The 22,457-nt window shown below is 37.8% G+C and overlaps 2 protein-coding genes across 2 annotated transcripts; one reads left to right on the top strand and one right to left on the bottom strand.

Annotated features, from left to right (window-relative positions):
- Positions 1-228: 228 nt before the first annotated feature.
- On the top strand, positions 229-4,335 carry LOC136224135 (ubiquitin-conjugating enzyme E2 7). Its single transcript, XM_066012393.1, has 6 exons — positions 229-444; positions 562-664; positions 1,440-1,537; positions 1,626-1,726; positions 3,577-3,654; positions 4,002-4,335. Exons 1-6 carry the CDS (start codon positions 399-401, stop codon positions 4,077-4,079), a joined length of 504 nt encoding a protein of 167 aa, XP_065868465.1. The 5' UTR covers positions 229-398; the 3' UTR covers positions 4,080-4,335.
- Positions 4,336-12,100: 7,765 nt separating this feature from the next.
- Positions 12,101-12,874, bottom strand: LOC136223657 (uncharacterized). The gene is made up of 2 exons (XM_066011772.1): positions 12,540-12,874; positions 12,101-12,452 (listed from the first exon to the last, which is right to left on the bottom strand). Exons 1-2 carry the CDS (start codon positions 12,825-12,827, stop codon positions 12,312-12,314), a joined length of 429 nt encoding a protein of 142 aa, XP_065867844.1. The 5' UTR covers positions 12,828-12,874; the 3' UTR covers positions 12,101-12,311.
- Between the last annotated feature and the right edge of the window lie 9,583 nt (positions 12,875-22,457).

The following is a 22,457-nucleotide window of genomic DNA, read 5'->3' as shown; positions in this document are numbered from 1 at the left end:
TACAGTGAGGACTTTCTCTTTCGAGAAACAGAAAATGGAAGGAATAATCAAGTGGTACGTTCCTATTTTAACAATTATGCTCATGTCCTCAAACTGATACCAAAGTCTGACAAATGCAAGCTGACTGCTAAAGCAATGACTGTATCTGATTGGGTAAAAATACGTGTGTTAAAAAAGTAGTCCGTAGTGAATAAAACTGAGAGCATCTGCCGCTTGAGCTTGACACACAAATACATGACCTATAAGCTCACACACAGATAGAGAAACAGAAAGAGAGAGAAGCAATCGTCTAAATTCAGAACCTTCTTCCCCTATCTATCTATATATAAATTGCTGAAGAAGTGTCGGCTTTCTTCTATATTCACTTTCTTTCTCTATCAAAGTCGGTTCTTTCTTTTATGGCATCATCTCAGGCCAGTCTCCTCCTCCAAAAACAGCTCAAAGGTATCTCAGACTCGGTTTCCTTTTCTATTTGTTTTCGTTTTTCATTTTTGTGCTCGATTTTGCTTGTGGAATTTGGATCGAGGTTTAATTCAATTGATCGGTTTTCGCTGGCTGCAGATCTTTGTAAAAATCCTGTTGATGGATTCTCCGCAGGCTTGGTCGATGAGACTAATATATTTGAATGGAGCGTTACGGTTATTGGACCGCCTGATACGCTTTAGTACGTCTTGTTTTCTGGAATTTTATTCTTTCAAAGTTCGTTTTGAGATTTAGAGAATGCTGATTTGGTTCTGAGGGTTTTTGGTATTGATGCTAATCTTGGTGATTGCTTTTGATCGTTTTGGATTGGGAACGAGGCGGAGGGAGAGGAATATAGTGAAATTCTTGGGGTTTAGGGGTTCTAAATTAAGGGATTTGATTAATTGAGCAGGGATTTATTTTAATACTGAGTGTTTTTATTGTGATTCGCTAATCGTAGAGTTACACTATTGCAGTAACCTTTTGGGGTGTTCTTGTTTTCAATGTGAATCTTTTTTCTGAGAAATGAAGGAAGGCTGATTATTTTGATAGTTTGAGAATGTTGATTTGATTGGAACCTGCTTGAGTTTGAACATTTTCATTCTTCAACGTAGTTTTCAGCTTGAAGTGTGATAATTGACTAGAGTCAAAGAGTTTATTTGGAACTGGCTTTTTTATACATATTTCTGGTTTTTCAGAAGTGTTTGATCAATGTGTTGAGCATTTTAGTTTGAAAAGATGGTCGATTATCCTAAGTTTATGACACCATGGATTGTTCAATTGCTTCAGCAATTTGTTGTTTTATACTATTGAATCTGGTAATTTTGAGAGATTTAAGTTCTTAGCACCATTATATATTAGTTTTCTTTTTATCTTCATGTTCTTTGTGATCAACTAGACCTATTGTCGAGAGTAATATGAATGTTATTGATTTTTGTTTCCTTGTTATGAATTCTTGACAAATGTTTTGATTGCAGTGAAGGAGGATTCTTTAATGCCATCATGAGCTTTCCATTGAATTATCCAAATAGCCCACCAACAGTGAAGTTTACCTCAGAAATGTGGCATCCAAATGGTTGGTCAATTTGATACTCATAGTAGATTGTGATATTTTATCTCAGTTTAATGCTAATAATTGGTTTTGTTTGATGCTTGAATTGCAGTTTACTCTGATGGGCGTGTTTGCATATCAATTCTTCATCCACCAGGAGATGATCCAAATGGCTATGAGCTTGCAAGTGAACGTTGGATGCCTGTCCACACGGTATGTCATTATTCTTCACAGTTAATGAATCATCTCTGTATCTATTTGCAAATAAATGAAGACAAACCTGGTATAATACTTTTGAGACGAGTTTGAATGATCGTACTAGTATCCTGCTAATACTATGCATTGTTGTTGAATTATAGATTTGAATCCTGAACTCAAATCCATTTTGCTTGTGTTTGTCCTTTCAATGTTTAAAACTTTGAAATTTAACCTTAAAAGTTAACAATATAATTCAACCTCAAGACTTCAGCATGTTTTCCCTTCCAAATTTGTGGGTGAAACCTTGCAAGTGAGGTTCTCAAGATAAGTGCTCATTGAGTATAGGAGGTTCATGAGTTCTATCCAATAATTCTCATTTAATTATATGTCAAACAAGATTCATTGTGTATGGAATTAAATTTGCTACCAAATCTGTAAAATTCTAATGATATGTGAGAAATAGGAACCTCTACCATTCAAAATTTACTACTTCAGTTAATGGTTTCGTTAGTAATTTATGATAGGGAGGAACTTCATTGCAAATTGGATTTTGACCATTCTTATAACAATATTTAATAAAGTTTTATGTCAGCCATCTACCTACTGGTGCTTGTAGCTTGATTGGGGGATCACAATATTCAAGAAATACTTGTTTTGTCATAATTGTCCACCTATTTAAGAACATTTGCCATTTTGAGCTTCATGGTTCAGTGCACTTGCAATGTAAATTTGGAAATCTGGTGTGTGGCTGTGGGACAATGGAATTTTCTACCTTCCAAACGCATGGCATATGAAAGACTTTTGTCTGTTTAATTATTTTGTGCATTCATATTTGTTGCCTTTTTAAATTGCCATAATCTGTTAATTAGAATTTTGTTTACTTATTCTCTTGATAGTCTGGATTAGGGGTGAGCAGAACCGAACCGAAAATCCAAAGACCGAAAAAACCGGACCGAAAAAACCGAATCAAACCGGACCGAATTATAATTTGGTTTGGTTCGGTCCTAATTTTTAAGCTAGTTTGGTTTTCGGTCCGGTTTGGTTTGGTCTGGTCCAAAACCGAACAAAACCAAACAAACCAAACCAAAATACAATATATATTACTTTTTGTTTTAAGATTTTAAATTAATTAACTAATTATATATAGAAAAGAAAAAACAATTAAATATGTTTTTTTTTCTCTCAACTAATTATATATACAAAAGAAAAACTAATTATATGATTATTGTCTTTATATAATTATTTAGTTAGTCAAGACACAAGTAGTTGTAGGTTTCTAGTGCTTTCTTTGGTCCGAACATGAACCAAACCGAACCGGACCAAAATAATTCGGTTCGGTCCAGACCAAACCGAATTATAATTTGGTTTGGTTTGGTCTTAAAAAATAGAGGTAATTTGGTTCGGTCCAATTCGGTTTGGTTCGGTTTTTGGACCAAACCGGACCATGCTCACCCCTAGTCTGGATGGGAGGGTTGTTGGGAGGGTAAATTTTTTATTCAATAGTTTTTTTTCATCATAATTGGGTTTGTGGTTATTGAAGTTAGATTGCTTAGAATATAAACATGTCATGAAATACGGTAGTTTTCGTCCTTTTATGTCTTCAAATTTGTCATTAGTGTTCTGAAGAAGATTGTAGATTAGATTGCTTAGAATATAAACATGTCATGGAATTTGATAGTTTTCGTCTTTTATGTCTTCACATTTGTCATTAGTGTTCTGAAGAAGATTGTAGATTTTCTCTGTGGGCTATGAAATGATCAACTAGTGGTCTATCCAGAATGATCCTAGTTGTTGAGCATAATAAACTATTATGGATTTGTTTGGCTATAGCCTTTGTTTACAGATACATACATTTTACTATGCAGGTTGAAAGCATAGTTTTGAGCATCATATCAATGCTTTCGAGTCCCAATGACGAGTCTCCTGCTAATGTTGAAGCTGCAGTAAGTGATTTATTGCTTTATTGTCACCATTTCTGTACTTGGGAACTTAAGAGTCAGTTCTGGCCCCTGGGCTGTCCTATTTTTGCTGTTGTGCGTTGAGTTGAGAGATAGTCTGGTTAGTGAGTATTTGTAAAATTGAATGTCTTCTATGAAACTTATAGCTCATTACTCTATGCATTACATTTAAAGTAGAGTGAATGGAAGAAATACTATTCGATTTGATAAGTATTTTAATGTCATAATTTGTTATATGACAGTATCTATTAATGCAGTATTATACATTTGTTGGTGTTTCATTTATTATATGAAATTACAATTTGATGATGTGATTTGATGGTGTTATGCAGAAGGAATGGAGAGAGAGGAGAGATGAATTCAAGAAAAAAGTAAGCCGTTGCGTGAGAAAATCACAAGAAATGTTGTGATGGTTTTGGGAATGTTTCTTCGTGGCCGTCCGTCTGTCGGTGGTGTAGCAAGGAAGGATGGAGGGGAAGGGAGCGGAATGTTATACAATGTAGAAGTCAAATGAGGTTGATTCTTGCTAAAATATCTACTTCACTTACCTTTTTTGTTCCTTTTGCAATGAATGAATGGTCATTGTTATAACATCACATCACTGTATCTTAAAAGACATTTTGGGTAGTGTTCAATGTTCATCTCTAAATTTTATTCCATACTTTATCAGTGCGTGTGGTTGCATATGTATGCTTGCATTCACATTCAAGGGCTTGCTTCAAATGTTTGAATTTTGTTACTATCTACTAGATTAAGCATATTCAATTATTGCTTTAAAAAAAGCATCTTTTTTTTGTTTTGTTTTGTTTTTGGAAGATAAATTATTATTTTTGATTTGCAACTTTTATTTGAAATGATAAATTATTTAGTATGCTCTAATTCATAGATATTAATGTACTATCAATTCTGTTGGTTTATTTGAAATTTTAATGTGGATTTATGATTGCATTGGAAGATAACTATTAATTTATTATTCATTTATCCTAATATTTATTTAGGATGAAAGTTAAATATTTTGTAAACGGACAAATTTTTTCAATTGAATAAATGGATGGAGTACATTAGGAATTGTTCTACCGGACTTTAATTAGGTGAGCTACGGTGGTTTTCACCTGGTCAGTGACTGACCAAGTGAATTTGATCACTCATTATTAGATCTAGCGGGGATAAATCTAAGCCTTACGATAATTTTAATCTCCACCATATAATTTTAATAAGCTTAGATTTAATGGTGAGGGATCATATTCACTTGGTCAGTCATGAGCTATTTTGTCACTGATTTAATGGGTCAGTTGCATTTATGCTTTAGAGCATTATTTATTTTATAAATTTGGTTGATTCTTTTAGTTTATTCTCTTGTTCAAATTACCATGATGGTGTTTGGCACGTGGGTGGGATGGGTGGGATAGATGAGGTGAAATAGAAATAAAAAAATACCAGAGTTTTCTTATTTTAAGGATAAAATAATGAGATAAGAAATTGATTAACTTTTTATTCCTTAAATATTTTATGTCTAGGGGTGGGGTGATATTTCCTCTCAAATTAGGGGTGGTATAATGGGGTGACATAATGAGATGGAAAATTTAAATTTTATCTATCAAATCTATGTTACGTAGTTTAAGTAATAGAGATAATATAGTAAAGTATTATTTTATCTTTATGCATATCCAATTAAGGGGGTGTTTGGTAGCTGCTTTTCGATCTCCTGTTTGCCTTTTCATTTTGAAAATGAGAGTTTAAGGTGTTTGGTTAGACACCTCCTGTTTGCATTTTGTAGCCGAAAAGTAGCTTTTTATAAAAGCAGGGACTCCCTGCTTTTTGGAACAGCAGCCTTTTCAAACAGCAAACCGTAACAGGAAACAACAAACAACAACAACAAACAACAGATAAAACAAACGGTCCCTAAATAAATATGGAATGTAATTCATAACTATCTTATTTTTATCTTATCTTTTGTTCTTATCTATATTTCAACATTTATTTTTATTTCTATCCCATTAAATATCAAACGCGCTCTAAAAGTCTATGTTCTCTATTATTGAGGAGGTTTTTTCTCATTTTATTTTTTATTAGTTATTTATTATTGAAGATTGAGGGCGAGCCTTGGTGCAACGGTAAACGTTGTTGTCGTGTGATCAAGAGGTCACGGGTTCGAGTCTTAGAAGCGGCCTCTTGCCAAATAAATTGGCAGGGGAAGGCTTGCCCCCAGTACATCCTTATGGTGGGACTCCTCTCCGGATCCTCGCTCAGCGGGGACACGTAGTGTGACCGAGCCGTACATAATAATTTTAATGATAAAAAATAAATAAGAAGTATTGATATCTTAATGACTAAGAATAATTGTTTATGAGGATAAAGTGATAGTTAGGAGTAACTTTACATTTAATGTTGGTAGCTATTAGCAAATTGAGTTGATTTTATACATCATTATAAAATGTAGATATTTTGTTCATTATTCTGCACTAGTTATATATCAATTGATTCTAGAAAAACAAATTTCATATTGATAAGGAGTAGTTTTAAATTTACTTTTTGTAAATAAATTATAGGTTATATTTTAGTATATAGTTGAAAATAAAATGAAATAAAAATTATAAAAAGAAAAAGAATAAAAAAAGAAATAAATATGTGAGAATAAACTGTTACTCCCTCCATTCCATTATATAAGTCATTCTAGGGTATTTCACACAAATTAAGAAATATATTGGTTAACTAAAAAAAATTCTCTCTCATGTCACTATTGGGCAATAAGCATTGGAATCCTAGAATGACTTATATTTGGGGAAAAAACTAATTTGCTAGAATGGCCTATATAATGGAATGGATGGAGTATTTTCTAATATTCCCGAACAACCATCTTTGGGTGGATTTTTTGGGTATACGTTCGACAGGATTTTAGAATGTCGATAAGGAATTTTGAAAGTTCAGATTGTAAACTTTTCAAAGACTACTCATGAGCATCAAACAAACATGTAACAAATGAATTATGAATTTTCAATTTGTAGTAGAAACACAAAAAGAAAAAAGAACAAAAATTGGGGCTTGTGCTAAGAGCATCTCCAATAGAGGTTGTTCCAAAGAGTGTCAAAAATTAACACATTATATTAAAATATAATATTTTATTAATTTAGTAATCCACATCACTCTTGGCAACTTTTATTTAAAAATGTTCTAATAGTAAAACAACTTTAAAAGTTACCACAATGACCCATAAATCATGACTTAATGTATAATTTATTTAATTATAAATATTATCAACCAATAGTGAAATGAGAGAGAAATTCATCAAAAAGATGAACCAATAGTATTCAAGTAAATCAAACTTTTTTATATTAAAAAATGTTTGACAACCTTGAAGTAAGGTTGCCAAAAATTGACAACCTTTTGACAACTTTTTTTGGCACCCATCATCACTCTAATAATATGCGACCTTTAAAAATTGTCAAACTAAATGCCAACTTAGCACTCTTTTGGGCACCCTCTATTGGAGATACTCTAATGGGTAAGAGATTAAGTTTTTTTAGATAACTTGAATAATGAATGTCTAAATTGGCTATCTTCATTTCAAAATCCCAACCAACAAAAACAAAATCAAACAATCATATAAACAACTTATCAATAATTAAATTCAGCAAAATCATTACTTATTTCAATTTTGAGTTTATTGCCTTCAATTCCAAATTCAAGTTTATCTCCTTCGATTTTTAATCCTCAATTTTAGTTCAAAAGCTTAATTATTTTTATACCTTTCAATAATTGTTTCTCCAACTCCTGTAGATATATTTGTATTCGATCATTCAAACTCTTTAGTTTAAACCTACTATATAATTCTTAATCATCTATTTAGATTAGTTTTGTTCATTTAACAATCTGTCATTGTCATCTTCAATCTGAGCTTCAAATTTCAACTCAAAAATCGGAAGATGTTTTATGTCTGCAAACATTTTCTGAATCATCTTTACAATCTATTCATTGATTCCAATTGATTAAATCACCCATAACGAAGCTTTTGGTAATTATTAGTTTCAAAATCTACGTAATTTCCATCAAACAACAACCCAACCGTTTTCTAAAAATTATTTCAGCCGCCACGAGTCACCATTTCCCGCAATATCAATCTTAATATCTTCATTGACATCCAAACTATGGATCTTAGTTTTTATTTTGTCCAAAATAGTCTCCTACAACCATCATTTTCCCACCCAAAGTTTCCCTGTTATTCGACGTTTATATAACAATACCAACGAGTGCAATTTCTACATCAACTTCAACAAATTCCAATCCGATGATCTGACGTGTTGCCGCTGTCTCTTGTATATGGTTAATCTGGCACTGCAGGAATGAAGCAACCTTTAAGGAGGTTCCTCCTTCTATTCAACACTCGGATATCACCCTATTTCGAATGATTCGAGAGTCTTTGACCTCTTCTAAAGGTTTTTGCTCTTCGATGAGAGATGCTGATATCTTATCACATCTTCTGGCTTCTGCAAGGCCGCCTCCGGCTCCCAACATTATTCCAGTTCATTGGTTTAAAGTCAATGTGGGCGGCTTTGCTTTTGGTACTCCTGGCGAGGCGGGAGCGGGCGGTATCTTTCGTAATTATCGAGGCTTTCCCAAAGGTTGCTTTGTTTTTTCTACCCCTCCTTCTTTTGCTTACATGGCTGAGTTGAGAGCCGCTATATTCGCAATTGAACTTGCTTGGGAGAAAAATTGGTATCAACTCTGGGTTGAGTCAGACTCCATGTACGTAGTTAATCTGCTTCGACTTCGTTCCATGGATGTTCCATGGAGTATTCGACAAGAATGGTTGCACTGTCTCGGTATTTGTTCTAGGATGAACATTATTTTTACACACATCTTTAGGGAAGGAAATCGCGTTGCTGATGCTTTGGCAAAATTTGGAGTTTCTTATTCAGTGATCAATTGGTGGCCTTCAGCTCCTGCTTTTTGTCACAGGTTTATCAATGATGACATCTGCAATTTTTTTCATTTGCGTTTTTCTTTACCTTTCCTAAACTTTTCTCCTCCCCCATTCTTTTGTTTGTTCTCTTTCCTCTTCTCTTGTTCAAACACTTACCTTTTCTTTTTTTAATATATTGCGGGTTTGACAGTTCTTGGGCTATGGATGCTCTCCCCGCTCAAGGTCTGTCTCGTCCCAATTTCTATAAAAAAAGAGCTATTTTCGTAATTCGAGATCCTCCAAACCCATTTCAAACCATTCTCTATTTACAAATCATTTTTAAAAGCCATCTAATTGATTCTAAATGATCAATTCTCTCCTAACCAAGCTTTTGGTATTTTTTTCATTTCAATTGAATTTAACTCCAAAAAACAACTATTCCAAAGTTGTTGCGCAATCAATTATTTTCTTTAAACTCAATTTTAGTGTCTTCCTTATCATTTTATCGTATAATCTTTAGATTACAGCTTTCGTTTCACTCAAAACGACTAGCCTAAATAATTGACGTTGAAAGTATCTTCCCAAAACCTGATTTTCACGACGGTGTAACTTCTGTTTTTTTTAATTAATTGACAAATACCCACATTAATCCTCCAATATGTTCGCTCCCATTACTTGTGGAATCATCAGAAAGTCTAATGATCTTCAACTCTTTGTTCACCAGCTCTCAAACGACACCAATGACCAATCTCCAACCATGACATCAAATTTATAAATAAATCAAATTTATTAATATTTATTTATTTTTAAATATTTTTCATAATTAATTTCATCCTATGTATTGCTTTATTTTTATTTTTTAGAATTTACGTATTTAACAACTAATTTACTTATTTAATTAGGTTTCTAAATTATAATTCTTTTTATTAAAACTTTTTTCCCCAAATTTTTTACCCATACCAAGTTTTTAACCCCCAAATTTATTTATTTTTAGTGTTGAACATACGTTGTTCTTAATCATAATTTTACTAGTCATTTTACTATTGTTGTAATTTATGTACAACAGTCATTTTACTATGGTTGTCAATTTAGTATGAATATTATATTACGTTTCGAGAACTAAATTGATATCATTTTTGTTTTGTATATTGAACTTAAATTAATAAGTCCTAAAAAGAATTTAATAGGTTATCCCAAATATCAAACGTATCTAAACTTAATATAGTTGAAATGACACTCAGAAAAACAGATCTAAAACCATCCATTTCAGATCTGAAGAAAATCAGTGTAGGAGTTAGGAACCCAATGTTGACACAAATGTTCCTGAAGGTTACCTAAACCATGAACCAATTGAAACGTGTTAATCAGCCTCAATACATCAACCAACTTTCCATGAACTTTTTGCAAAGAAGTGCACAATTTGGAGAGATGTGTAGCCGAGATATCAGCTTATGTAATATCCTGTTGAGTGGGTTTGATGCTAATAAAACAAGAAGGAGCCCAGCAGCTCCCCTCAGACGAAAAGGGACGATCTTAGAAGGGGTATAATGAAATTCATGAAATTTTTTGATTGGTTCTTCCCAGAGAACCAATCAACGTCCCTTGCAGTCGACTTCCTTTGTCCTTTTCGCTTCGCTTCAAGTGACTCCTTGTTCCCCCGATCGTCTACTACAACTACAGGATAAAACGAGTATGATTAACACACGCTGGAGCATTACAACGATTATTGAAACCCGGATTAATAAGCTCACACTAGAGCATTACGACGATTATTGAGACCTGGATTAATAATCTAACCGATGAAGTTAATAGAATTCCGGATACAGCCTTTAATCTTGCTATGTTGGGAAAACAGGGATGACGGTTATTAATCAATCCATCTTCGCTTGTTAGTAAAGTTTTCAAAGCTAAATATTATCCAAAAGGGGATTTTATGGGAGCCTCATTGGGGCATTCACCAAGTTTTATATGGCGAAATATCTGGAGTTCTCAACTAATCATTAGAGAAGGAATCAGATGGAAAATTGGAAACGGTCAATCAATAAATGTGTGGAGTGAGAGATGGTTGCGTAATGAGGAGGATGGCTATATACGAACCCCTATAGTGGATGGGCTGGAGTATTTGAAAGTTAGTGATTTGTTTATCCATAATTCCAGAGATTGGGATGAAGAGTTATTGGAGGAAGTTTTCGAGCATAGAGATATTACAGAAATTCATAAACTGTCCGTTGATACTTTGAGTAGTGAGGATCGGTTAATATGGAAATTCCATTCTACGGGACGTTACACAGTCAAAAGTGCTTACAGGTTGGCTACAACTTTGGAAGCAGGTGAAAGATTTCATGTTCAGGGAGCTTGGAAAAAATTGTGGTATGCTGAAATTCCACAAAAGGTCCGATATTTTGATTGACAATTAGCACGAAATTGTCTCCCAACGCGTGTGAATCTTCTATTTCGTGGGTTACAGGTATGTAGTACTTGTGTGATATGTAACGAACCTTGGGAGGATGGATGGCATCTTTTTATTGAATGTGCAGGAGCTATAAGAGTATGTCAGAAGGCGGGAATGCTGGAACGAATTAATGCGGAGGCAATAGTGGCTGAGAATCTGACAGCATGGTTTCATAATATGATTAGAACAGCACCAGAACAAATTGTGAAAACATTTTTGATGCACCTCTGGAGTTTATGGCAGGCTAGGAATACCCGTCTTTGGCAGTATGAGATTCGCACAACAGATCAGATAGTGGCTCAAGCTTGCACAGTACTTAATGATTGGTCAGAAGCAAATGCCTTGAAGAATCGGACTGGTACAGGAGAACAACGGATTGGAAATACAGTAGCAGGAAATAATTCATTCGCTACTTGCACGGCTTGGCACCCGCCATCGGAAGAATTTCTCTCGTGTTGTGTTGATACCGCATGCTTTAACGTTGATGGTCGTGCAGGGATGGAAGCAGCAGTAAGAGATGCAAATGGACAGTTTGTAATGGGAAGATGTGCCGGTTTGTTATGTTGTCCAACAACTCGAGAATGTGAGACTGAAGCACTATTACAGGCTATGCAATGGCTAGAAACTGTTAGAAGAAGAAATGTGGTTTTCGAATCTGATGCTAAACAAGTGATTGATGCAATAAACTCTAGTTATGTTGATGATTCCGAATTTAGGGATAGAATTATTCAAATACGATCGATTCTAACATCAAATGACTCTTACTCAGTCAAATGGATACGGCGGCAAGCGAATGGAATGACACATGTGTTAGCACAGTTTTCTCGTTTATCCACTTACCCTTCTTTTTTTAATTTATTACCGAGTTATATTTCTGTTTCATTGTTACAATTTTGCCATGATTTGGCTCATTAATGCATTGTTTTTTTTTATTCAAAAAAAAATTCCGGATAGGTATTTTGAAATTGTTTCAGAACAATTGAAATTCTCAAATGTTTCAGAAAATAGCAACGATTTATGCAAGCACAGTTCAAATTCCCTCCCATCACATATTAAAAAAAAAAAAAAAAATTCAACTGTTAGCTTGCAGAACAGAAATTTTGATCATCCCTTTGAACTTTTACATTAATTTAGAATTCTTACAAATCAAATCTTATTTATGGTTTTATTAAACAGCAACTGATTTTTAAAGTATCCAAGTTTGTGCAACAATATAATATATTAAAGAAAAAAAAGATGTATATATAATATAAGCTAATTAATAAACTATGTTAATTTTTTTTAACAAAATCAGTCTTGTTTAGCCGGTTTGGAAACATAGCTTCCCATCCTCACCACAATTCCATCGACATCACGAACATATCCAACTCTCTGCCCCCATTCTTTATCTTCCGGTTCGCTCACCGCCACCGCACCATTCTCCACCGCCCTCTGTCCATCATCCATCAGGGCTGGGTAATTACGCACTTCCCAAAAACAATAGGGCCAAAAAAAAACAAGAAATAAATAAATAAATACCTTATAAGCAGCATCAACATCAGCATAGGAGAAGCAAACCTCCACCGGAGCTCGGTCGTTGGAACTCTCCGGAGTATGGACTTGGCCGGTCCTGTTATCGGTTTCGTGCTGATGGATCGGAGTGAATGCTATCGTCGTATGCCCACTCTCCAGTTCTCCCCATCTATGCGAATCGTCTAAACGGCGAACGTGATAGCCGAAGGCTTTGCCGTAGAAATCTACAGATTTGGCGACGTCTTTCACGTAGAGAATGGTGTATGCGAATGCTGGGGTGAGATTGGATGCCATTTTTGTTTTTGTTTGGTGATTGAAATTGTGAAAATTGGATGAGAAAGAGGGATTAAGATTATATTTAGGGGAGTTTGTTGATGATACTGTGCTGAATTAAGGAGGATCTTACGCGTGGATCAGATGCCATTTCCATGTGGCGTTCATGCATGTTTTATATATGACGACGAGTCTATCCAATTATTTCTTATTTCTTCTTAAATTTTTAGTCAAAGAGATACTTCTGTTTTTTTTTAAACCAAAATGATATTCATTCCTTAAACTGAATCAGCCACAATAGTCTCCTGCAACCAAATTGGAGCAGAAAAAGAAACAAACTCGTTAGCATTGGACAGGGCATGTCGTGCAACGACATGAGCTCCCATGTTCGCTAGGCGTGGAGAGAAAGACATTTTATAATCGTGTCGACTGCTTAACAAAAACTTACAATCCTGAATAACAGACCCATAAACAGACAAGTCTGGATCGACTGAATTGACACTATTAACCACACTCAGAGAGTCACTTTCAAACAGCACATTAATACAATTAAGATAAACACACCAGAGCAATGCCTCACGTAGGGCTAATGCTTCAGCTTCCTTTGTATCATCGATAAATGGGACATGGCGACTACGACAAGCCATAAAGGAACCATCAGAGGATCTAAGTAAAGCTCCCACCCCACTTCGAGAGTCAGCTTTAAAGGAAGCCGCATCACAATTGCATTTGAAAAAGCCTAAAGGGGGGCGAGACCAACTAGTATGTCGTACCTGTGTCGTTGTCAACCGCGTCATGTGCTCGTGGCTACGGGCAGCAGTGCCATCCATTGCATTTGCATCGACGGTAATGGCGTCGGGTGGCCGGCGCTGCGCAGTAGGGAAAGCAGGGATCACAGCGTCCGCCTGAGGTGCTGTGCTCGGATGATTTTGTGCATTGGCGGTATCGGCGTGGGATGCTGTGGCCGTGGACGAATGACGGGCAACAACAGGAAGGGTCTTCAACTGGGACTGACGCCAAGCAACAAGGTAGTTGTTCGCAAGAGAGGCTGCCGTTTCTGGTAATTGGACTTTGCTCTCCCAGACTATTTGATTCCTTTGGTTCCAAATAGCCCAAAGTGTCATTGCCACCTTTGTTATGGTGTCATGATCATTGGACAAGAGTACCTGCAAAATAGAACCCGTTAGATAATCAGGTTGGAATACATCCGTATTGATCCCGGATAGGTTCCAACATTCTTGTGCATAAACACAATCCACAAAGAGGTGATGGTCATGCTCAGTATCGGAGTGACAGAAGGGGCACTGCGTTGGAATTGACAGTCCCCTTCCTGCCAATCTCTGCCTAGTTGCCATACAACCCGAGACCAACTTCCACACAAAATTCTAACTTTTGGGGGAACATGCATCTTCCAAATTCTACTCCACCCATCATCCTGATTCACATCACCATAACCATCACAAAGTGCATAATAGCATCACCCTGGACCATAAATGGGGCCACAGTATTTACCCATGGATCTTTCCACACTTGTATTGACTTCCCATCCCCAATTCTCCAACGAACCCCCAATCTTAACACCTCAATTGCTCTCCAAACACTCCCCCAAACAAAACTAGGATTATTGCCTAATTTGGAGGAAAGAAATGGGTCTCTAGGGAAATATTTAGCTTTGAACATTCTACCCACTAAAGAATTTGGAGTAACCATCAACTTCCAAGCCTGTTTGCCTAGTAAGGCAAGATTGAATTTCTGGAGGCTCCTAAAGCCCAAACCTCCCTCTCTCTTATCCCTGCAAAGCCTATCCCAGCTTTGCCAATGAATCGACCTCCTACCCCCTGGTTTCATACCCCACCAAATACCCGCAGCAGAAAGAAATCTAAAAGTCCATGCACCCAACCTCTTCCTAAGTCTATCTTTAAGGAAACTAAAGATCGCCACTTTAGACTTCCCAATTAGTGAGGGGAGGCCCAAGTAGCGACCAATATCCAGAGGATGAAAAACCTGAAGGGAGTTACATACCTCATTTCGCAGGTCCTGGCCAACATTCGGACTAAAGAAAATCCCAGATTTTTGTAGGTTGATAGCCTGACCAGATGCAGCCTCATACTTTGATAGGATCATCCCAACCTTATGACACTCATCCATAGAGGCCCTGAAAAACATGAAACTGTCGTCTGCAAAAAACAAGTGTGTAATGGTTGGCGCTCCCCTAGCGATGAGACACCCGTGAAGGGAACCCTCATCCACCGCCCTAGTAATCAGTTTAGCTAAGACTTCATCACACAGTATAAATAAGTACGGCGACAGGGGATCGCATTGTCTCAGGCCCCTGCCAAGGGTAATCGGCCCTACAAAAGTACCATTCAGCGACACAGACACAGTCGAAATGCACAACATAATCCAATCAATCCACAACCCAGGAAAGCCTAATTTTTGCATAACAAGTTTCAAGAAGGTCCAATCGACCCTATCATAGGCCTTGCTAATATCTAATTTCAAAGCCACCTCACCAATTCTACCCCTGTTCTTTCTTTTCATAAAGTGTAATGACTCAAAGGCCACCATAATGCTATCAGAGATAGACCTGCCAGGGACAAAAGCAGATTGGGTCTCAGATACCAAGAAAGGTAAAACAAGCTTTAGCCTATTAGCTAGGACCTTGGCAATCAATTTATAAAGCACATTGCACAGGGAGATAGGGCGAAAATCCTTCATACCCTCAGGCCTATCAATTTTGGGGATAAGAACAATTATTGTGTCATTTAGGTGCGGTGGAAATTCCTTACAGGCCAAATAACCCTTACATGCGTTAACAATCTCAGGACCAATGAGGTCCCAAAAGTGTTGGAAGAAACCCGGGTTTAACCCATCAGGACCAGGGGATTTATCAGGGTGCATTTGGAACATAGCAATCTTGAATTCCTCAAAGGTAAAAGGGGAGCACAAATCAGCCTGCATTTCAGGCGTAACAAGAGGGACAAGGGTACTCACTGCATCATAACAAGGTCTAGTAGGGCCAGCAAACAGATCAGAGAAATAGGTTTTGGCAATAATCCCCATATCTTCCACTCCATCTACTGTCAGGCCATTCACATCCTTAAGGTGCCGAATGGTGTTCCTTTGCTTTCTAGCTTTGACACAGGCATGGAAAAACTTAGTATTTTGATCTCCTTCCTGCAGCCAGAAGGTCTTGGCCATTTGTTGCCAATGTATAACTTCAGATTCAAGCAGGACATTCAACTCACTCTTGGCCTGAAGGAACCTGACCACATCAGTCGAAACACTACTATCCATAAGACTATCCAACTTCCTCTTACAGCCCTCAATTTGCTTTCTAAACCTCAACCGGTACTTTTTGCCCCATTGTTCCATACTGCTGGCACAGGCTGCCAGTTTTGCAGCGAGGTTATGACAGCTATTACTAAGTCAACAGGTCCTCACCAACACCTTGAACTCAGGATCAGACAGCCACTCTTGTTCAAAGCGAAAGTGACCACGCCTCACATTGTTAACCGGATTGTCAAACTCTAAAAATATGGGTGCATGATCAGAATAAGCTGAGATCAGAGTACGAAGCCGATGAGTGGGGAATCTGTCCGCCCAAGCACTGGTGACCAAAGACCTATCCAATCTCTCCCTGACCCACAGTCTAGAACCCCGACTCCTCTCCCACGTGAATTGACTTCCCTGTGTAGGGAGATCCATCAGCAGATTCTCTTCCACCGCCTCCTGAAACCGGCGCATCAACCCTTGGGGGTAGCCTAGGCCCCCCACCTTCTCAGAATCAGAAAGGATACAATTAAAATCCCCGATAACCAGTAAGGGAAGAATCGAGCTGGAGCACAATTGAGTCAAGAGCCTCCAGGACCATACATGATTGGCTCGGTTGGAGTGACCATAGAAACCCACCAACCTCCAATCCCCCTTCTCTGCGTCATGCATCTGAACCTCAATATGGTGATCAGAAAAAGAAACCACCGAAGCCATATCAGACTTCCTCCAAATAAGAGCAATTCCCCCGCTTCTGCCTCTACAGTCAACTGCAAAATAACCTTCAAATCCAAACTTCCTCTTCAAACCCTCAATACATGAATTAGTAACCAAAGTTTCAATCAGAAAAACCAAATCTGGCTTACTTGTCTTAACAAGCTCACCAAGGGACCGAACTGCCCGGGCGTTCCCCAACCCCCAGCAGTTCCAGCTTAGACAATTCATAATCCTCGGCGGGCCTGCTCCACAGACCGCGCCGTTTCTGTGTCATTAGAAGAGGTAGAATCTACATGGATCGTAGAAACTGTCCCCCTTTGGGGTGTTAGGAACCTGATCGGACCCGTTCCCCTGCAGCTTATTCACAATAGCCTGTACTGAGATCGAGTCTGGACCTGCCCTCCTACGCTTACGGTCATCTGCCAATTCAAGCCCCTCATCATCACTATCCACAGCCATATTCACTATCTCCCCCTCCTGTACTGGTTGTATAATTGGACTCCCTTTCCCTACATCCAATTTGCCCTTCAAGCTTGCCCCCTCCTGTCCCACAGGAGCATTCTCCTTCCCCGCTTCCTTTCCCCCACTCGACTGCCCTACTTTGAGAGTTTTAACAGTATTCTCCAACAAAGGCCCGTAACCAGGGTTGAAAGCCGTAGCCTGACTGCCCGGCTCTCTTAGCCACTTCACACTCAACGCATCCCCGCTCCTGCGTACCGGGGCCTTCAACCAGTCCCCCCACTCCCTAGTGATCTCCTCAGGTTTCAAAGTAAAGATTTTATCACAAAATCTGTCAGTATGACCCAATAGCCCGCATATATAACAGAAAGAACCCAATCTCTCATATTTGAACGATATATAAGCCCACTCCTCCTTTCCCTTTCGGATTTTCTTCATCCTTTTCAGCGGCTTCCTCACATCAATAGAGACTCTTAGCCTCATAAATTGTTTACGTAACCCGGTGTTGTTATTAATATCATAAGCCTGGAACTTACCAATAAAGTCTCCAATCTGTCTACCCACCCCCTCCGACATAGACCCAATAGGCAAATCATAAATCTGGACCCAAAAATCAGCAATATACAGATCAACCAGGTCAGGTGACGATTCATCTTTCCAGAGAGAAACTACAAGCAAGTGATTATCAAAAGACCAAGGGCCCCCTTCCACTACACGGGCCAAATCTATAGCATGGTAAAATTCAAAGACATATTTATTGGTTGAGAGCTCTGATATAGCCACTCCCCTGCCTGGTCTCCAAATTGTGGCCATTCTAGCCTTCATGGCTACAGTATTAATAGAGCGCTCTGTGAGGAACCTACCAATCAAGGTTAGACCTCCATTTTTAGCAATTGGGTTGGAGGAAGGCCCACTAAGGTATAGAGCTTCCTCCTCCCCATCCGATAACGACAGGTTGCCTATGGCCTTCTCCACGCCAGCCATGAATGCACTAAAAAACCAGGGAAGCAAAGATAGCAGACAGCACCAGTCAACACCCACAAACAGCAAAACACCCAAGCTCAAACTCCAGCCACACAGAGAAGCAACAACACAATACCCCAAACACACAGGCTAGAAACAAGCACAGAAGAAAGCAAGAAAACCCAACACACTAAACGTCCAGCCACAACAACCAATGCAGAAACAGAGGACAAACAATTTCTCAATAGAGTCACAAGGGCAGAAAAGCACTAACCCGGCTACCGAAATCCGGTAGAGACAGAAGATCCGAGCTGGACCCGTGAAGAAAGACCGGCGCAATAGACACAAGCAGAGCCGACAGAGGCCCTAATCAGAGGAAGACGGAAACCGGGTGCAGAGAGGCGGCGGACACAGCAGAAACTCCTCGCAACCAGAACGCAAGACACGCACACAAAACCTGTGCGAAAACCGGAACCGCTCACGAGCACCCACACAGCGCCGGAGGGACAGACGACCTCCCACACCTAGCGGCGGCGGAGAGAAGAGAGAAAATCGGCGTCGGGGGATCAGGCGGACGTTGCGGCTGGAGATCGGTCGTCGGCGGCGATGGAGGAAACGCGGATCGCGTAAAGGGGGGTTACAGGTGCAGTCAAAGAGATACTTCTAATTAATCAAAGCCTTTCATTTTTATATATTCAAGTATTAGTTCATTATATTTAAGGAGTTATAAAAAATAATTCATCTGGTTTAAAAGTTGATAAATGAAAAATTTGAGGATAAATATGTTTTAATAATTATAATCAACATAAGTATATAACTCTTTATAAATAAAGTATTTAGTCTATATAATCATGATGACTAAGATTTTTAAATAATTTAACTCCTATATTATAAGCATTTTTTTATACAAATATAATTTTATTTCGAATATTTTTTATACAAATATAACTCTATTATCATCAAGCTAACGGTTTAGTAAACACATCAACACTTTGAGCTTCAGTGGAGATATAACGAACAACTAATGATTTTGAACGAATCCTATCACGAACAAAGTAGAAATCAATTTCCCAATATTTTGTTAAATTGTGGAAAAATGGATTAGCTGAAAGATAAACCATACTAAGCTTGTCACACTATAAAATTGACGGTTTCTTGTCAGAAAACCAATCTCCTTCAGTAAAATCTGTAACCACCCGACATCTGAAAGTAGCCGTAGAAATAGAACGATACTCGACCTCTATAGAGGAGCGAGACACCCTTCTTTGTTTTCTTAAAGTCCATGAAAGTAAGTTGGCCCTAAAAAAACTGCATATCCACTAGTTGATTTCTGATCATCCTTATCACCTCCCTAGTTGAAATCAGAAAAACAATGCAATCTATCAATAGGGCTTTACAAATGCTCAAGTAGTAAACCACACTGCCATTTAAATAACGTAAAATACCTTTCATAACTTCGCAACGTACTTCAGTTGGTTAATGCATAAATTGTGACACTTTATTCACAGCAAATGCCATGTCAGGACGTGTAAACGTCAAATACTGAAGGCTACCCACAACACTCCTATACAGGATCAGATTATCAATCAAAGGTCCATCGTCCAACTGTAGTTTCTCGGTTGGATTAGTCCGACTAGCCACTACCTTCAAATTCGCCATATGAGCTTTGTCAAGAATCGCTTTACAGTACTTAGACTGGTGCAACAATAAACCATCTGGCAATATAGACACCTCGATCCCCAAAATATAATGCACCTTACCCAAATTCCGAATAGCAAAATTATGTTCAAGAAAACCAACTAATTTCTGAATCAAAGATGGTGAATTTTCCGTGACTAGAAGATTATCAACGTAAATTTGACAATAGATTAAAAATGTAGCCTGTATATAACAATTCAAGGAGTTATCAGTTTTGTCACCTCGAAAACTAAACAAAACAAGGTTGGAGGTTAACTTCTCGTGCCACATCCGCGGTGACTGTTTGAGACCGTAAAGAGACTTATGAAGTTAACGAATACTGTACGGTTGAGTAGGATCAACAAAACCAGCTGGTTGGCTCATATAAACAAGCTTAATACATCATCTGTCCCCTGAACTTGTCCAAAAAGCTTGATTAGCCCCCTGAACTTTCCAAGTGCTACGATAGCCTCTTGAACTTTCATAAAATATTCAGTTAACCTCTTGAACTTGCGTAAAGTGTAATCAATTAATCACCTAGTTGCAAAAAGGTAAGTTAAAAGCGGAGGATATGTTGCACGCATCTTAAAAAGTAAAACGACCAAGATTAGGGTATGCAATTCTAATATTAGAGAAGAAAAAGTTTTATAGTTGCACAAGTAAGAACTTCTTTTTAAATATATTTTAATCTATTTTGTGAATTATGTAATAATATTCTAAAGCACGTGCGATATATTTTCCGCATTTAACTTACCTTTTAATAGAAAATAGATTTACTATGTACCCTGTATATAACAATACAAGGAGCTATTACTTTTGTGACCTCGAAAACCAAACAAAACAAGATTGGAGGTCAACTTTACGTGCCACATTAGCGGTGACTATTGGAGACCGTAAATAGACTTATGAACTTTACAAACAATGCACAGTTGAGTAGGATCAACAAAACCAGCTGATAGGCTCATCACTACTAGAAAAATCTCAATCTCTGACGGAAATTCCGTCATAAATCGGTTAATTTCCGTCAAAAAATAGATTTATTGACGAAATAGCTGACGAAACAAAAACATGGGAGAAACAGTCGATGCAAAATTCAGTGACGTTTGAGCTGACAAAAACTCTTGACGGTTCGGTGACGTAAGACCGTCAATACTGTAGACGGAAATTCTACGGAAAATGCATCACAATGTCCTGACGTTTTCATTGACGTTTTTACGTCAAACAGTCTAATGGAAACGATAGACGAATCCGTCAGAAGGTCTAACTGTGATAGAATTTCTGACCGAAAGAACCAATTACAACATTGTCCATCCAAACAAAACTGACAAAGACAGTATAAGCTGAATAGTCGTAGGTTTGACAATCGTAGTAAATGTTTCAGTATAATCAATACCTAGTCGTTGATGATAACCTCTTGCAACCAAATGTGCTTTGTATCGATCAATTGTGCCATCTGCATTTGTCTTGAGTTTGAACAACCAGCGATTATCAATTAAATTAGTACCTGGTGGAATTGGAACAAGTTCTCAAGTGCCATTCTTTGTAAGAGCATTATACTGTTCAACCATTGCATGTCTCCATTTAGGAATCTCAGATGCCTGCAGGTACGTAGAAGGTTTGGTGGAAATCGCAACAGTCAATATTTTAGGTTTAAATGTCCCAACATGAGAACGAATAACCAAGCGCTTGTTGGGATTCCGCAAAGCATCTAAAATGGGTGAAACCAACCCAGTAGGAGACGAAGTGGCAGATTGCATAGATTGGTCCGACGCCGGTAAGGACCCAAATTGGCTTGTAAACTCACTGATGGTAACATACTGGCAACCAAGGACTGAGAGTCAGCGGCTCGAATAGGCAGCATCGGTGTCCGTGGAGATTCTAGTGTTTCATTCGTCGTGTTCTGTTCAGTGCCAGAAAACGCAGAACCTGGTGAATGAATTTTTTATTTTTCAATAGGGAACACAGGCACATCAGAACTTGCAGTTGCAGCAGGGGCAGACACATGACCGAGGAGTAAACCTGTTCAAGGACCCGCCGGCCCGCCCAACCCGCCCAGGCCCGCTGTATATGGGTTGGGCTTGGCCATGCATAATTAGTTTTTGGTCCGGCCCGACCCAAGCCCGAACAAGCCCGAATATAAGATGGGACGGGCTTGAGATTTATCTCAAAACCCATACTTAGCCCGGCCCGGCCTGACCCGACTTCTATAATTTATACTTTAAATTTTATTTATCATTTTATAATTGTATACCATACAATAAATCTGATCCATTGATTTCTTTGGATCTTTTACTTTCACATTCTAAGCTAATAAATAGATTAGTTTTTATCAGTTTTTTTGTGTACTGCTTTAAAATATTAAATATTATTAAAACGAAATTATATATCAGTGGTTGTGCTTTGTGAAAATATTAATTCATGCTTTTGTTTGTATGAGTTTAACATTTTACACTAAATTTTATACAATGAAAAAAAATTAAAATTCAATATTAAATAATTAAAAAAAAATATTTGGCGGACTGGGCCGGGCCTGGGATTTATAATTTTTTTCTCGGGCTAAAC

Source organism: Euphorbia lathyris, chromosome 3 (genome assembly GCF_963576675.1).
Source record: "Euphorbia lathyris chromosome 3, ddEupLath1.1, whole genome shotgun sequence".
NCBI lineage: Eukaryota > Viridiplantae > Streptophyta > Magnoliopsida > Malpighiales > Euphorbiaceae > Euphorbia > Euphorbia lathyris.
This window is presented reverse-complemented; position numbering and strand designations above follow the sequence as displayed.

Coding starts and splice junctions, on each gene's coding strand:
- LOC136224135 (XM_066012393.1), top strand. CDS start 399: ATGGCATCATCTCAGGCCAGTCTCCTCCTCCAAAAACAGCTCAAAG. Junction 445..561: donor CCTCCAAAAACAGCTCAAAG/GTATCTCAGACT, acceptor CGCTGGCTGCAG/ATCTTTGTAAAAATCCTGTT. Junction 1,727..3,576: donor GTTGGATGCCTGTCCACACG/GTATGTCATTAT, acceptor TTTACTATGCAG/GTTGAAAGCATAGTTTTGAG.
- LOC136223657 (XM_066011772.1), bottom strand. CDS start 12,827: ATGGCATCCAATCTCACCCCAGCATTCGCATACACCATTCTCTACGTG. Junction 12,453..12,539: donor ATGTTGATGCTGCTTATAAG/GTATTTATTTAT, acceptor GATGATGGACAG/AGGGCGGTGGAGAATGGTGC.